The sequence below is a fragment of the Belonocnema kinseyi genome, chromosome 8, assembly GCF_010883055.1.
Source record: "Belonocnema kinseyi isolate 2016_QV_RU_SX_M_011 chromosome 8, B_treatae_v1, whole genome shotgun sequence".
Classification (NCBI taxonomy): Eukaryota; Metazoa; Arthropoda; class Insecta; order Hymenoptera; family Cynipidae; genus Belonocnema; species Belonocnema kinseyi.
In genome coordinates, this window is record NC_046664.1 from 42757811 (window position 1) to 42776063 (window position 18253).

The following is an 18253-nucleotide window of genomic DNA, read 5'->3' on the forward strand; positions in this document are numbered from 1 at the left end:
GTAAACTTCCTGTCCTGACTGACAACTGAAGATGAACAATTTCAATTTCAGCAATTGTATCTTCGTTCATAGAAATAAAGTTTCGAGAAGAAAACTTTTTATTTATTTATTTTTTAAATATCTTTGGATATACAAGAAGTCACTTTGGATGAATTATTGCACATTCATAGTTACCTTTTTACATTTGTTACAAGTGCAAATAATTTAATATTTAAATCTAATCGCAAGCGTTTAAAGCTAAAAAAAAGTTTTAATTGAAATCCTTAAAATATGAATGATTCCAGATTGGAACTTTTTAAATTTAATAATTTAAATTGGAAAGCTTAAAATTGAAAACACTTAAAGTACTTGAAATTAATTGCGAAAAATATTGGAAAATCACTTCAAATCTTTAAACCCTTAGGAAGTCCCGTAAAATATTACAAAATCTAAAGATATTTCTTAATATCTTGATAATGTTATTAAAATATCTTAAAAGCTTTAATAAATCACTTAAAATACTTGTAAATATTGTTAAATTCTTACCACCGCTAGAATTTATTCTTAATTTGTCAATGTCAATAAAATCCTTCAAATTTTGTAATGCTCATGAAAATGGCTTGGAACCTTTTAAAATAACCTCAAATGTTCCAAATATTTTTAAATATCTTTACACGATTGAAATCAAATAAAAACTCTTTACAATTTTCTAAGATTCCTTAAAATATTGCAAAATTTTTCAAATATTTTAAAATCACTTATTTTAAAGCTCTTGGAAATGATTGAAAATATATTTAAAAACACCCTAAAATATTTCAAATCCTTTGAAATCCCATTAAATTACATAACTAAATAAATTGAAAAATCTTTGAAATCTTTTGAAACGCTCCAATATATTTTAAAACCTTTAAAAACTTTTGAAATCACTTTACATATCTAGACGCTCTTGAAAATTCCTTGGAACTAAAAAAATAGTTTGAATAATTTTAAATCCTTTCAAATCTTTTAAAATTCCTTGAGGTTATTTACAAAACTTTTAAAGATTCCTTCTAATCTTGAAAAATACCCTACAATGTTTCCAATCGTTTTTAATCACGTCAAATTATTAAAATCTATTTAAAAAACACTTAAGAAATTTCAAATCCTTTAAGAACTTTTGAAATCCATTGCAATTTTTTACACTTGTTGAAAATTCCTTGACCTAAATTATTTTAATATATTAAAAATGCCACCCTAAAATAATTAAAGTAAATTTTTTCAAATTCTTGAAAATTCTTTAAAGTTTAAAAAAATACCCTTCAATCTTTATAACTATTTTAAATCCCTGCAAATAATTTGAACATATTAAAAATTCCGGGTGGTATTTAGAATACCCTAAAGTATTTTAAATTCTTTAAAAATCTATTGAAAATTCATTGGAAATTTAAAAAATAGCCTGAAATACTAGAAATTCTCTAGAAAAACTTTAAATGATTGAAATCTATTAAAAATAACGTAAGATAGTTTAAACACTATAAAATATTGAAAAATCTCTTGAGATTTTTTTCAGTTCTTGAAAATTGTATAAATTATTGCAAATACCCTAAAATCTTTAAAATTCTTTAAAATCGCTTAAAATTACTGAAATCTATTAAAAGTTCCTTGAAATCTTTTAAAATACTCTAAAGTATTTCAAATCCTTTCACATATTTTGAAATCCCTTTAAATTTGTTTAAAATCCTGAAAATTCCTTTAGATTCTTTAAAATTTCCTGAAACGTAAATTTTTTTTGAAATTCCTTCAAATAAAATATAATTATATTAAAAATTCCATGTTGTATTTAAAACACCCTAAATTATTTTAAATCCTTTCAAATGTATTGAAATCCCTTGGCATTTAGTAAATATTAATTCTTGAAAATTCATTGGAATTAAAAAAATACCATCAAATACTTAAAATTCTTTAAAATAACATCAAATTATTGAAATTCATTAAAAATAACATATGCTATTTAAAATTACACTTACAATTAAACTTACAGTTCTTTAAAAGTCCTAAAAATTATTTCGAATACCCTAAAATCTTTAAAATTGTTTGAATTCCCTTCAAATTATTTAAATATATTAAATGTTCCGTGTTATTTTCAAAATGCCCTAAAATATTAAAAATCCTTTCAAATTTATTGCAATCTCTTGACATTTTGTAAATTTTAAGTCTTAAAAATTCATTGGAACTTTAAAAAATACCCTAAAATACTTCAAATGCTTTAAAATCACTTCAAATGATTGAAACCCATTCAAAATAACCTACGGTATTTAAAATTACAGTTGTAATGACAGTTACAGTTTTTTAAAATTCCTATAAATTATTTCAAATACCCTAAAATTTTTTTAATTCTTTGAAATCCCTTCAAATGATTGAAAGCTATGAAAAAATCATTGAAATCATTTAAAATACCCAAAAATATTTAAAATCTATTCGAATTTACTGCAATCATTTGGCATTTTTTCAAACTTTTGAAAATTCATCAGAATTTCAAAAAATACCCTAAAATATTTCAAATCCTTTAAATCCATTCGAAATATTGTTATCTATTAAAAATTCCTTGGAATATTTTAAAATACGCTAAAATATCGTAAATATTTTTAAATCTTTTGAGATCCATTGCAAATTTTTAAAGCTATTGAAAATTCCTTGGAATCTTTGAAAATACCCTAAGAGATTTCAAAGGAAATCAAGAAAATTCCGAAATAGATACAGACCTAAATTCAATAGTGGTCATACGAAGGGTTAAGTTATCGAAAGAAAAGTGACGATAGTTGACTTTAACTTTAAAAAGTGATTTGAGAAAAAAGATTGTCTAAAAGTGACTTTATGGTAGCCCAGATTTATTCTTGATAGTTACTTAAATGCTCTTTTGAATCCATGATTTTTCCTGACTAACAAAATTCCCTGATTTACAGCTTTTCCCTAACCTGAGGCTACCCTGCCTGTAAAATAGAATTTATTTGAATGGAATGAGTAAAAAATGTCCTTTTCGCATTTTGGTTGAAGTTACGACCAACGAGAAACTTCAGCTCCAAGAGTTTTACTCGCAATTAGCCACCAAAATAATTAAATAAATGGTCCGTGTGATTCTAGCAGATGATGAAAAAGCTGGCAAAAATATTTTACAATTAGCATTTCTTGACACTGGGCCAGGAACCAGGACTTTTATTATTATTATTTTTTTTGCTCGAGAGTAGAGAAACTGCGCGTGAAATGCGACCAGCGATTTATGCCGTGGAAAGGATGAACGCGGCAGAAACTCGTTTCTCTTCCGTTCGCACGTTGTGTGCAGGGTTTTGTTTTGCCATCCCTTGTTCTTTTTTTATCCCCGACCCGAGGAATGTAGACATAGAATAAAAAGCAAAATTGTCCCAGACAAAACACTCGGAGGAGAAGTGATATACACTTTGCAAAAAATCTGGGCGTGTATCTTTTGTCTTTAGAAAATTAGTATTTTTTTCCTTTCAGATCAGGTTTAAAAAATGATCGGCAAACACAATCCTATTTTAATCAAGTAATGCTATAAATTATTAATTCTGGATTTGGTCCACATTTTCAAAATAAGATACCAATAATAGTGTGTATATAAAGTCAGAGAAGAAACGCAAAGGGGAAATGAATCTGATGGATGGAAAGGGAGGAGAGTTAGCGAAAAAGTGTTTGAAGGAGGTGAAGGAAAGAAGTAGGAGGGCGTTAGAATTAACGAGATGGGCAGAAGAAAGGAGATAGTTCATTAGAACTAGAGATATAGGAGAGGGGACTGGAGTAAACTATAAAGAATGGGAAGAGAAAATATGGGATTATGTACGGGAAGAATGTAGGAGAGAAATGGAAGAAAAAGGAAGCTTGGAACAGAATGTGGTAAAGATTCTAGGGTAGGATGGATTGGGTGATGAGTGAATCAAGGAGAAGGAGGGGGCTAGAGGAGCCAATGGCAAAGAATGAAAGAAAGGATGTGTAAAAATGGCACAATTCAGGTAGAAGAAGAGAAAGGAGTGTCGGGGTGTGTATGGGGAGTGTCGTACAAGTTGGGACACTGTATAGGTTGATACAAAGCGTTTTTCTCACTGGTGTTACGAGCTGTTACTGTCGCATATTAGTATCAATAGTCATATTAAAAAATGAGAGTACTAACAGGTAGTAACAGTGCAAAGAAATTGAGAAAAGGCGATGTCCACTCTATACAGTGTCCCAACCTCTATGACAGTCCCCTAATAGTAAGTAAATTGAGACGCGGGCGCGCTCTCGCTTGCTTGCTCTCTCACATTCGATCGACAGTACGTCCAAAATTGTGCTATCATAAAAATATAAGTATGTAGGTCGTAATATTCTAATAAGCGGAGGTCATATAAGCCCTTAGGGGACACATTTGAGTAAAGAGTGAAGAAGATAAATTGAAGTAGAAAGCTGTCTCCAAATTAATTTTTTTTTAATAATTTAAAAAATAGAATTCTTGAGAGATAGGGGAATTCAATGTTAGGTTAAAAAGTACAAGAAAAGGGTAGAACTTTTCTCAATAGGGATTTTCAATAGGGTTCGTCGTCGTTTCAACTGAAAGACGCCTTTATAAGCAAGTGACTTTTCATTTCGCTAAGTAGGTTCTCATACTTTTCATCGATCATCCGTCTGGCGGGAATATCACGGATAATTCCAATTCGTCATGACATCAAATAAAATGCTGCCGATATATTATGAAGGATTATCTGCTCTGAAATCCATTTTTAATTGTCGATTAAGCGAATATTTTCTATATCAGTTAGAGACAGGGATTAAAATCGATAAAAAGATGAAATTCTTGCAATGGATTTTATTTAACTAGACGTTCCTACTTTTACATTTATTTCAGGAGTTTCATCACGTACTTTATTACAAAATCAGAGCTCATATTAGATAAGATTCCTTATTAGTTTATCTAGGACTGCTTTGGAATTTTCATTAAGATTATAAGGCTGCCCGCGAAAAATGTGAATTTTGCACACATTATACCCCCTAAATTACTACCCTTAGGTAGAAATGACTGTTATCAAATTTCTTTTATTAAAAAAAATGTTTGGAGGTTTCATTAGGACATTTTTGGTCAGAAAATAAGTTTGTAATTTCGATTTTTGTTTTGTTTTATAAAATGTAGTACTTATTCCCTAATAAATAAGGAAAACATGCTAAGGGTAAAAGATTTTTTTAGTCTTTAAATAATATTTTTGATAAATCGAAAACCAAGAAAACTCATTTTCAAACCTAAAACGGTCTATCCGAACCTCAAAACAATTTTTGTTAAATAGAAGAAAATCGATGACAGTAATTTTTCAATAAAAATAATAAATTTAGGGCAAAACATTTATAAAATTAAAAATTTCAAATTTTTATTTGGCACCCTGGGAATTATTTTAGAAATAAAATGTTTAATGAAAAAAATGAAAAATGATGTAAAAATGTGTTTAAAGAAATAATTTTTAATAAATAGCAGAACGCGGGACAAAAAAAGAAAATTTAGCTCGGTTTTAATATTACGAAATAATTTTTAATTACAAAACGCAGGTTTAGATTTTTCAGGTATTTTATATGGAACACATTTTCTCAAATTGTTGCGAAACTTTTAAATGTATTTTTAAGAAATATAGGGACTTTTTCCAAAACAAAGTCACATCAAATTCTCGAGAGTCTATGAAAGAGAAATGTTCTTATATTTTCTTGGAATTTATTCATTGAAATTTTTTGTAAATTAAACCAAAAATATTCGAGTAACATTTTTTTCAGGAAGTTCCCCGTAAAGTTGAAAAATTTAGAATTTGTATGAAATTCTCAAAAAAGGAGAATTCCATATATTCCGTCGATTTGATGGGAATATTCAAAAAATGTATACAGAATTTACGAGGAAAATTGTAGAAGTGTTTCCGAAGAAAGACTATGAGGAAAATATAAGTAGATTACTTAGAACTTCTTGAAAAAATGTTGAAATGCGGAATTTCAAATTATATTACAAAAAATCTGAAAATTTTTAAGAAATTCCGTGCAGAAATTTTTTCGAATCTTGCATGAAAATTCTGCGGGTACTTGTTTGGTATTTTCTTCGGTATTTCCAGTTAGTTTATCTAGAATTTTCTTTGATAAGTAATCCGCGAAGATTAAAACCAAAAATTTCTTTCAAGTGCATCTTACAAAATTTCCCCAGAATTTAATCATATTTTTAAAAAATTCATAAAACATATTTAGAAAATCTTTGGGAATTGCTTGTACTATATTTTCCAGAGATTTTTGCAATTTTTATAGAATCTAATAGAATTATCTCTATTAAGTAAAAATTTCGGCATTTTATTTGGCATTTGATATTGTAATGACATAAGCACAACTTTTTTTTTAGAATTCTTACGGGGTATATTTCAACAATTTTTAGAAAGATTCTCTATTATTTTTCATACAAAATTTTATTTTAATTTCAATTCCGAATTTTTCACCGAATGCCTCTAGTATTTACAACATATTGAAATGTTTAAATAGTTAAATTGGAAGATTTTTCCTTTTGAAGTCATTAAAACTAGACTGCAAATTAATTATATCATTAAAGTGCCAAAATTGAACTATTTTGATTTTCAACTTTTAAAATTAAACATTTAAACAAACCTTAATCAAAAAATGTATAATTTAATTGTTTGATGATGAACAAATTACATAATAGAAACCTTCCAATCTCAGTTTTTCTTAATTTTTTTCGGGCATATGAATAAAGTTATTTTTTGGTAACTATTAACTTTACAACAAAAGAAGATAAATTTTATTGCCAACAAATATAACAGTTGAGCTGTGAAGTTAAAAAGTTGAATGGTTTAGCAAGTAGTTGACTTTTTAATACAATCAATACATTTTTAAGAAAATATTTGAATATTTAACTAAATAGTCGATTTTTCAAACAAAAATAATTGAATTTTAACCAAAAAGAATACATCTTAACTAAAAGTAGTTGGATTTTCCTATTAATTACTATAGATTCAGTTCAAATTTAAACAAAAAAAGAAGAGAAAAAGGGGGAAGTTGCTTGAAAACTGAAAAAAATCATTTTTAAAAAAAGGGGGAGATAGGCTAGTAGGCGAAAGACTGTGAAGTTTGGCATACTTTTTTTTAAACTAAAGAAGAAAAATCTTAGAAATTAAATTTAATGCCAGAATGCTCATGAAATGGTTAGGTCACACTTAAATATAATCTCTCACTTTAAAGTAATTCTGGCAAGAAATTGAATTGGCAAGATTTGATTTTCGTCTTTAACATCAGGAGCAGTGCTTTTATAAATAAACGCTTTCTGGCTATATTGGCTTTTTTATTCCACCACTATTTCTATAGTCATTTTTGACCGCTAGGGCCATTTTAATAATGTGCTGCTGTTAAAATTAAAACTAAACTTTATTATAAAACCATAAAGTTTGTTACTGAAAAATTGAACAAAACTCTCAGTCTACGTTAAAAATTTCCGGCGTTTACTTTTAACTATTTTATTCTATTATTGCTAAAATACGACAAGATTTTGTGTTTAAAAACATGGCAGTTATTTCTCGATGCGAACCGTCTTCGTTTCTAGAAAAGTTTCGTGGAAGTGGACTATAGGGTGATTTCTGCGACTGTTTCTGTCTCAAGTTTCCAATTTGTTACACCTTTTTTCACGGAAAGTGTAGATTTTTCGTGAGCTTGTGTGTTTTTAAGTTGGGGACTCGACTTCGTAGTCGAGTGACTACGCTAATAGTCTGTCTAGTAGAGAGAAAGAAAACAAAACGATCGGTTTAAGCTTCCTTTCAAAGTGGATCGGTTTAAAACTTTTACCGAATTGCCAGACCACCTCAGAAAAATATAGAACTGAACCATTCTTCACGAAAAGTAACTTAAACTAATTCCTTCGATCATTCTCTAGAGAAGGAAGCTTCAATTTTAGAGACTGAACAAAAATAATTTAGTTATCGGTATAAAATACATAATAAAATTGTATATGAGCATATTTAACCTTCCAAATTTCAATTAAAAAAAAAAAATAGCTAAAGCAGGCGCCGCGCGCCTCTACAAAAAAGCTTCGTAGCCTATTGAGACGTTAACTGAGTCGTAAAAACCTTCTTCTCTCATTTTTTCCCGATCCTGTTCCTCTTGCTTCCCTTCGCCATTCACTCACTTCAAGTTTTGCCACCCCTTCTTTAACTTCTGCCTCCTCTAATTCCTCTACTGCTCGATTCACCAGCTAACAATCCCCTTCTCCTATGTCCCTTACCCAGCACTCACTTCCCTTTCAACACTTACATTTCATTTTAATAACTTTCCCTACTTCTTCTCATTTACACTCATTTCTCCTACATACCTTCCTAATTTCTACTACTTTCCCACCACTCATTTTCATCACTTCGTCTACTCCGTTTAATTTTCTCTCATTCTCCCACAATTTCTCCACATTTCTGCTAGTTCCGCTACCCTCATTTCTCTTACTTCAACTTTACTTTTTTCAACTTCTTTCTCCTCTAATTCCCTTCCACGGCACTTAAACCTCTTACTCCACTAACCCTCACTTATAATAAATTCCCCTACTTTTTCATCTTCACACACACTTCACCTACTCCCCATCCCCTTATTTTCCCTACTACGCTTAATTTCCCCTAGTTCTCCGACAATTTCCCCTATTTTCCCTGTCATGATTTCTCTTACTTCCCCTCTACTTGGTTCAACTTCTTTCTCCTCTAATACTCCCTATTCTAGCTTCGCAAGCTACCACGCCACATGCCCTACTTTCCTTCCACAGCATACACATCCCTTACTCTACTCATCAAATTTCTAATAATTTCCCCTACTTTCCCTCAGTTACACTCGCTTCTCGTACTTACCCTCCCTAATTTTCCCTACATCCTCTCCACTCATTTCCGCTTACTTTTCCATCTCCTATCGTAATTTCCCCTAATAACCCTCTACTCACTTTCCCTACCCTAATTTTCGCTTGCTTTCCTATCCCTCTTCATTGTACAATTAGCCTCTCCTAATTTTCCTCTCAATTCCTCTAATTTACCTCCCACTATATTTCCTCCCTTCCTCTACTTTCCATACTCTCATTTCTCCTCAATTTCCCTACCTTCCTTCCTTTCAATTCTCCTCACTTCCTCTCATTTCTGCACACTTCCCCTATTTGGAAAGAAGTTCAGTGTATGTAGACCAGAGCTACAAAACCCTTAAAACAATATTATTTTTGTAGACATACCACTGGGAATTTTATTATATTAGCCAAGGGTGCTAATTAATTATATTCTTTAATTGGACAGACGAAAACTGAGGTATTTAATTATATGTTGATAATTTAAAATATTTCATTTTGTAAAAGAAAACGATCTATCGGATTTCACTTATACATTTTTAAAATTAAAGAATTTCCAATTGTAAATCTTAAAAATTTGCACAACTTTAAAGTTTCGTTCTTTAAGATTCACGAGTTACAAATTTTGAAAATTTACAATAAAAAGTTATGCAAATTTTAAGTTATAACATCAAAAATTCTGTAATTTTGATTGAATGCTATCCTTTAAATCGAATAGTTTTCCATTGTAAAGATTAAAAATGTTCGAACTTTTACATATAAATCGTTAAAATGTTGATGCTATATAATTAAAAATGATGTAATTTGTATGCCTTTCAGTCAAAATATTTTTAATTAGGAAGATTTAGAATTGAAAACTTGACATTTGATTTTGAAAATTATGATAATTTAGGAATTTTTATTCATACATCTTTAAAACTGTGCAGGTATCAGCTGTAAATTAGTTTATTCATAAATGAATAAATTATAATTATAAGCCCATCTTTCAAATTAAAGAGCTTTTAGTTTTGAAAATGTACAATTTAAATCATGTAAGTTTTTCGGTTTACGAGTTAAAATTGTGTGATTTTGTTGATTTACATTTAAAATTTCTTCAATTTGGAAGATTATAATTTAAAAATTCACTTTTGTTCTTCAGAACGATCCATATTGAAGAATTTTTCTTTAAAAACTTTTTAAATTGAAAAGGTTTCAATTGTAATTCTGTGAAATTAAGGAATTAAAAATTTCAAATCGTTAAAATTAAACAGTTTTTACTTTGAATATTCTCAATTAAAAATTACGCAAGTTTTATGCTTTAAAATTAGAAGCTCTGCAATTTTTGTACTTTACATTTGAAAATTTATCAAATTGGAAGATATAGAATTGAAACCTTGAGTTTTGGTTTAATATATCATCACCACTTTTCCAGCTCCCCCTATTCTTACCGAAAACATCAGAATAATTGTACCGTAAACTATAAATATTACAACTTAAACATGTCGGCTAACACTTGTTTCTAGAATTTTATTTAGAAATATCCTATTAAAATTAAAACTAAACTTATAATTGAAAATGAATGAAAATTTAAGTTGAAACTAAATTAAAATTGAATGAAAGCTGATAAAGCTGTTCTAGTATTTATTTCAATTCACGATTATTAAATATATTTCATAGAATTTTAAATTGAAGCATATATTTAAATTTTATAATTAAGCAATTACAAAAGGAATCACGCTATTTTTGCTCTGAATTTAATAATGCAATAATAATTTAGGATCTTTAAATATTGACTTCAATTCATTCAAATGCATACTCGTTAATCTTGTTTTCTCTTAATTAGGGAAGATTTATTATGCAGTGCTACATTCATACAATTTTTCAAGCTCCTTTTCCTCCTCTTTTAGTTTTTAATTCTTTTCAAAAGTACTTGAACCCAACGCGAAGCATTGAAATATTTTAATTGAGCATTTCTACACATTTTCTTAAATAGCTCTTGAAATTCGAATGGATTTCAGGAACGAAAGTTGGATTGAAAGCCGTCTATGAAAAATGGAGGAAAAATCAGGATAGTGAACGTATCGGCGACTATTCGTCTCTCAACGAGTGAAAGAACTTTTCAGGACTTTACTTTTATCGTTTCTGTTCCTATTTACTGATTTCAAATATGTTCCATTTAAATCTTATTACCAGACTGCACAGCTTAACATTTTTAATTTTTTTTTTACAAAAACAGAGGAATTTTTAACAAAAATATCAAATTTATACCGAAAGAGATTTTTAAGGAAATAGTTGAGCTGTAAAGCTGGATAGTCGAATTTTTTAGTAAAAAGTTGACTTTTAACCCAAAAAAGATTAATTTTCAACCAAAAAATAAGATCAACCATTTAGTTGAATTTCCAACCAAACAAATTAATTTCAGAAAAAACAAATTTACAACAAAATATTCACACTGTCAAGCAAAAAAGTCAAATTTTTTAGAAGACAGCTGAATTGTCAATCCAGACATTTTCTATCAAAGAAGGTTTTCAATCTAAAGGCGAATTTTCAAGAAAGAAGTTGAATTTCCGAACAAATAAGATGATTTTCTAACAAAATAGTGGAATGTTAAAAATAATATCACCTAAAAACTAGTATTTACAACCAAATAGTTGAACTTTCAAGGAAAGCGGTCAAATTTTCGACCAAACAGATGCATTTTTAACCAAATAATTGCATTGTTGACCAAAAGAAAAGGAACGAATTTCTGACAAAAGAGATGAATTTTCAATCCAAACAGACGAATTCTCTAGAAAAAAGTAAAATTTTCAGTCTGAAAATAACCAAAATTTAATTTTCTACTAAATAGTTGAATTTTGTACGATAATAATATAATTGTCATGCCACTTGAATGTTTTTTCGACACAATAGTTGAATTTTTAAGCAAAAAATACAAATTACCAAACAAAAAGATTTAACTTAATTCAAGAATAGTTTATTTTAAAATAATTAGTTGAATTTTCAAACCAAAGAAAGCAATTTTTTAGAAGACATTGGAATTTTTAATCCAAAAATAAGAATGTTCAACCAAACAGCTAAATTTTCGATCACGGAAGATGACTTTAGCAAAATATTTGAATTTTTAACTAAAAGAGTTGAACAAAGGAGTTTAAATTTCTACCAAGTAGCCCAATTTTCAATTAAAAAAAGGTGGATTCACAGCGAAAGATGTAATAGTTGATATTTCAAAAAAATTAACTTTAAGTGAAAAACAGTTGCAATCAGCCAAAAACGATTTTAATTTTAAATAAAAAACAGTTGAATTAAAAAAAAGATGATTTTTCAACAAAACGATGAAATTTTGAAACCGATACAAAACAGTTATATTTTAAAATCTAAAACAAAGACTTTCAATAAAAAAAATCTTTTTCAACCATATCTTTTTAATTTTCAAATAAAAATGGTCAATGTTTAACTCACGATATAATATTGAAGAGTGAAGTTCAAACAATTAATTTTTAAGCCAACAAAAAACTATTTTCAACAAATTAGTTAAATCTTCGACCAGAATATGTATTTTTAACAAAGCAGTTGGAATTTTAAACAAGTGGTTGAGTTTTTAACCAATAAGATTAATTTCCTACAAAAAAACAAAAAACATTTTTGTAAAATACATTAATATTCAACAAACAATTCATTTTTAATCACATAGTTAAACTTCCAACTAAAAACGATGAATTTTGAATAAAAAATATAATAGTTAAATCTTCAGTTAAAAAAATTAATTTTCCAAAAAGGAACTATGTTTTGGAATTATCAACAAAAAATATAACTTTTAAACAAAATAGTTAAATTCTCAACAAAACGATTAAATATCCATCCAAATAGTAGATTTTTTAAGTAAAATAGATGAATCATGGGTAAAAAATATAATTAGTAGAATTTTCAAGTAAAACAAAATAAATTTCAACCAAAAATAGTTGAATGTTTTATTAGGTTCTATTAATTCAGTAACAAATTAAGTGGAAAAACGAGAAAAGGTAGATCAAGAGGAATTATTTGAAAAAGTGGTAAGTAGTGGAATAGGTGAGAGACTAAAGTTTGAACTAGTTTTTTTTAAGTAAAAAAGGAAAATCTTACAATTTAAATTTGACGTCAGAATATTGTGAAAATCTCAAATAAACACTTGAACATAACCTTTAACTATGACGTTATTCTAGCGCGAAATTTAAATTGCAAAAGTTGCTTTTCGCCTTTAACGGCAGGAGTAGTGCATTTTTGAATGAAGGTGATAAAGTTTAGAGTTCATAAATAATAAATAATTTTGTAACATTTCAAGAATTACTTGCCTGTTTGGATACCATGACAGCATTTGGTCTGTCCTTTGGGCCACTGCATATAAGTCCAAGTTGATAGAGGGTTAGGAAGAAAACGCCGATAAGAATGCAGATGATGGGACCTTTTCGTGTCCCACGGGGCGATAGCGTCATTCCTAATGTGTATTTAGTCACACGCACTCTTCGACTAACGGGATGCAACCAATACTGCCAGTGCATTTACAGTTTATGTTTTTAAATGTTGAAGCATCAGCGGCTTCGAAAAGCCTTTTTTGCCAATTGTTTTCTCACGGCTCCTGAAAAAACAAATAAAAAAATATAATTATAATTCTTATATTTTATCAATAAGGTAGTAGCTCGTGTGTCAGTCCAGCAACAAAAAGACTTTTAAATAAGCTAATTTTTGTTTTTAGTACGAAATTGACAAGTTGTAAATCTTTTGGCTTCCTTAAGACTTGTCGAATTTTCTTCAGGGAATTTTTATCCACAAAAAGGTCTCCAATAAGGGAAAAGTTTCTATAGCAGTTTTTGAAGGGGGTTTCAAACTTTTTGTCAAAAATTTTGTTTTTTCAAACATTAAACTCTTATGGATTATCATATAAAAATCTGTGCGAATTTGAAGTGACTTTACAGACCTACAAAAGCATTGTAAAGAAAATTGAAATTCACGAAAATACACATATGTAATATGTAATAATAGTCTGAAATTATACGTGATATTTGTCTTAAGATATATTAAAGAAGAAATTTCAAGATATTAAGAATACTGAAAGAGTTTGTTATAGATGGTTTTGTCATTAATTATAAAGAAACTAAGAGTCTGCTCAAAAAAAGAAAAACTCCTTTAGACTCGCATACGAAATATCTAGGAGCGCCTTTTTCCACACCATTTTTTAAACAATTACATTTCTTTTAAATGTTCCGAAATTTTTATAAACAAACTAAGTATTCGATTGAAGAACAAAAAACAACTCTGAAATCGTCTCCGAAATATCCGAATGATTTTAAAAATTGTGAACAATATTGTTTAAAAAATCAATTAGACATTTCCGAGGCGAATCCAAAAGTGTTTTTGTTTTTTCGACCAGACGCTTAGTTTTCTGTTTTCGGATCGGACGTTTAGTTTATTTTAAATAATTGCAGGACATTAAAAAACAATATAATTTTATAAAAAATGGCTTAAAAAACAAAAAGGCACATCTAGATATTTTTTTCCATCTGCAAAAATCAAATCTTGAAAATATAGCGGATATGCTGTAATGAATACTATTTAAATTTCCGAAAATAGCATCTACACTTACAGACTCCAAGGGTGCTACTAAACTAAATCCTCCGGGTAAACTCAATTTCCACCCGCGAATTGATCGAGCCGGAAATTGAAATAATTTGTTTAGTATTTAGGTAGCAAAAAATCCAGGTAATCTCGACAAAAGGTAATCCCGTTGCGGGATCCACTTCGGGGTGAATTTCCGAAGGGAAGTTGGTGATTCTGTGGAACACGATTATCTCATGCGGCTGTGGCACAACTGAACGAGATTATGGGGTGCTTCAATTTTCGCACTCCGAGTTTTATTAACCGTACGCATCGTTCATGCATTCAAAAGGTATATCCCTTAACAGAGGACTGGCGATGGCGCGCGAGTCCTCAGTGATTCAAATTTCATGCAAATCGCTCACAGAGCTTCAGCTTCAGTTTCTGGATAGCCTTATCCACGAATTAAAGTGAAGTCGAGTTTACGAGTGGAGACCTCGTAAATCCGTATTTTCTCCAGTGTGTATTTCTATGCCCGATTCCACCAGGAGCTATAGAAAAATTTACGTTCAATTTCTCGTCGGACCAATGTTATTCTTGTCCACTGATTTCCACCCTGGAAAATTCCCATTGCGGGAACGAAATTTATTCGCGTTTTTATCAACCGGACAATGGGTCTCGAATGCAGTTACACTATCTAATATTCATTCTCGTCTTCTATAACATTCCGAAAATAAAATACATTTTCAACTGAAACCCATACGAGAAAAGAAATTTTTTTCAAATTTCAAAACAATTTCGAATTAAGACTTTGTCATTTTTATTGTTTTATGACCTTTTTATCTTTGTAAAAACGGTATCACGGTTCCGTTAAATCTTTAGCCTATAAATTAATTTCTATAATGTATTTTAACTTTCAACCAAGTGGTACTTGAACTTTCAATCAAAACAGATAAACTCTCAACGCAAAATGTAACAGGTGCATATTTAACAAAAGACGATCAATCTTTAGGCAAAGATGGAATAACTGAACTTACAGTTAAAAAAATTAATTTCCAGTAAAAATCAAACAATTTTGAACAAAATAGTTAAAAATTCATCTTTCAACCTTGTACTGGAATTTTTGATGAAGAAGATGACATTTTAACAAAATATTTGAATTCTCAACAAAATAATTAAACTTTGAAGCAAACACGTAGCATATTTTTTTAACCAAAATAGATGAAATCTGAACGAAAAATATAATTAATAGGATTTTAAATTACAAACAAATAACTTTCAAATAACAAGAGTTGGATTTCCTTATTGGGTTTTATTATTTTATTTCAAATTTAAGCCAACAAAATGAGAGAAAGAGGAAGTTTATTGAAAACAGAGGAAAAAAGAAAATATTTAAAAAGGTGAAAATAGAAGAATAGGTGAAATACTGAGAAGTTTGGACTACTAACTCAAAAAGTAAAAGAAGAAAAAACTTAAAATTTAAATTTTGCGGTAGAATGCTGCCAAAATCCCAAGGCCACACTTACACATAACCATCAATTTTGACGTTGTTCTGGCACGAAATTTATCTTGCAGGATTTGATTTTCGTCTTCAGCATCAAAAGAAGTACATTTTTGAATAAAAATAATAAAGTTTAGATTTAATTTACATTATTTAATATTTATTTTTATTTCGTACAGCATTCCAAAAATAAAATACTTTTTTAACTGAAACACATACGAGATTATTATTTAAATAGGAATTCATGATAAATTCATAGCTTATACCTGTAAAAATATAATTTTTTTTGTAAACGAGTTCCCCCAATTTGATCATTTACCAGAAAAAAACAATTCCATTATTTTCAAATCGATCAATAAGAACCCATGCCCGGGGCTTTTGAAATTATCACGGTGTTATTTAAGAAAAGTTCGGTTTTTGGAAAAAATGGGAAATATATATACTTGTTATTAACTTTTTAAACATTAAAGTTCGGTTAATATTAAAAAATCTTCAAGAAATAATAACTTTAATCGTTACCCTCCATCCCTCTAATCCTCTTGTATTGCACTCGGAAAATTTCCAAAAAAATGAAAAATAGCAGTTTTATGTAAAATTCATGGTAAGGCGGTATTCTTTAGAATTTTTTCAAAATACATCATACAGTTTATGAATATCAATTGAAATATTTCTTTTTCAACATTCAAAATTAACGAATTTTGAAAGTGATATATATTTTAAAATGATATTTAGCAATTATTAGAACAAGATTCACTTGTTCACATCATTTTTTCCTCTAGAAATCATTAAAAATTCCTGCTTCATGGAATAAACAACGCCTTTAATGGATGCTAGGATTAATATCTTCTAGGAAGACAGTTTGACATTGTTTAAATAATTAATATTCACTCACTTGCACCGGTAAAAATACAGGAAAAGCGGACAAAAATTCAGTTTTTCTTCTTCAAAACTCTAACACTATTTCACTTAGTATTCAGTATTTTCTCACCTTGAACTTATACCGTAATTTCTTAAAGAATACTAATGTTTGAAAAAAAAATTTTCAGTCACTTCATGGATAGTTATTGTTTCACGTCGATTTCGATGAGATAAGGATATATTGATCAAAAACGACATGGTACAAAAATTGTCCTATGAAAAGAATTAACTGTTTTTAATTGTTTAAATAAATATTCACTTGCTATATATATGCATGCACACACATTACATAATGCATATATACATTCATACATACGTATTTACTCACTTATCAGAGGCAAGTGTTTTTAATTGTTTAAATTATTATAAACTGTCTTTCCAAACAAATATCACTCTTATTAGTCACTAACTGCGGCATTAATTCCATCTAATAATAACTTTACACCAATTATAGGTGAAAACATTGTTTAAACAAATGAACTTTTAAAAATTCCCATTTGAAACCCAATGTAATTTTAAAAGAAGGGGGGGGGGGGAAGAATTTGATAAAAAAGAACATCTTTCGCGAAACAATTTTTGAAAAAAATCTATTTTAATTTCAAAAAATACAAATACCCTCTTTATAATTTTTAATCTCATTTCATTTTCTTGAAAAATTGGAGTTTTTATTTCATGAGGTAAAAATTCGGTTTTCACTGCTTTATACCACATTAAAAATTATAAAAGATAAATATTATTATTTGAATTGTCTACAGATATTTTTTTATTTGAAAAATTTTAGTTTAAGATAAAAAGTTTTTGCAGGTAAAAAAATTTGGGTATGAGTAAATCCTTGTTTTTTTACTTACAACAATAATATCGAAAACAAGAGTAAGAAAAAATCTAGGTATTTTGATGTTTTGACAATAAAAATTGATTTTGTTCAAAAACGGCTCCGGCGAAGATTTTATTTTTGATCAAAGAATAGTTGTAAGACATAACAGATAAAAAATCCAGAAAAACATTTTTGGTGTTAGGGAAATATCGGGAAACTGAGAATTTTGCTCATCGGGAAAAAACGGGAATTTGATTCAGTTACCGACATTTTTGCTTTGAATGTACTAATATGCAAATTAAAAGTGATTTTATGTAGTTTATTACTCTAATTGTGAGTTGAAACGAGAAGTCTGTGAGAAAAATTGAATTCTACCTTGGATAGGGAATTTTCCAAATGAATTACAATGTTGACTTAGAACGGTACATTTTCAAAGAGAATTATATTTCTAAGTTGGGATAGGAGATTTCAGTAGCGAATTATAATTTCGACTTTGCGACAAGGAATTTCATTAAAGAAATACACTTTTGGTAATCAGGACATATAATTTTTTAATAGAATGATCATTTTTACTTTTGAGCAGGGAATTATGGAAAATAATTTTTATTTTTATTTAGAAGAAGGCAAGAAAAAACCCCTC

General features: G+C 28.7%; 1 protein-coding gene across 3 annotated transcripts in view; it reads right to left on the reverse strand.

The window, feature by feature from the left end:
* Positions 1-18253, reverse strand: part of LOC117178914 (protein-tyrosine sulfotransferase) — a 221753-nt gene that overhangs the window by 31370 nt on the left and 172130 nt on the right. For all 3 annotated transcript variants that reach the window (XM_033370462.1, XM_033370463.1, XM_033370464.1), the window contains one exon: positions 13141-13424. In XM_033370462.1, coding sequence (XP_033226353.1) covers positions 13141-13347 — 207 coding nt within the window. In that variant the 5' untranslated portion in view covers positions 13348-13424. The remainder of the gene's footprint in view (positions 1-13140; positions 13425-18253) is intronic.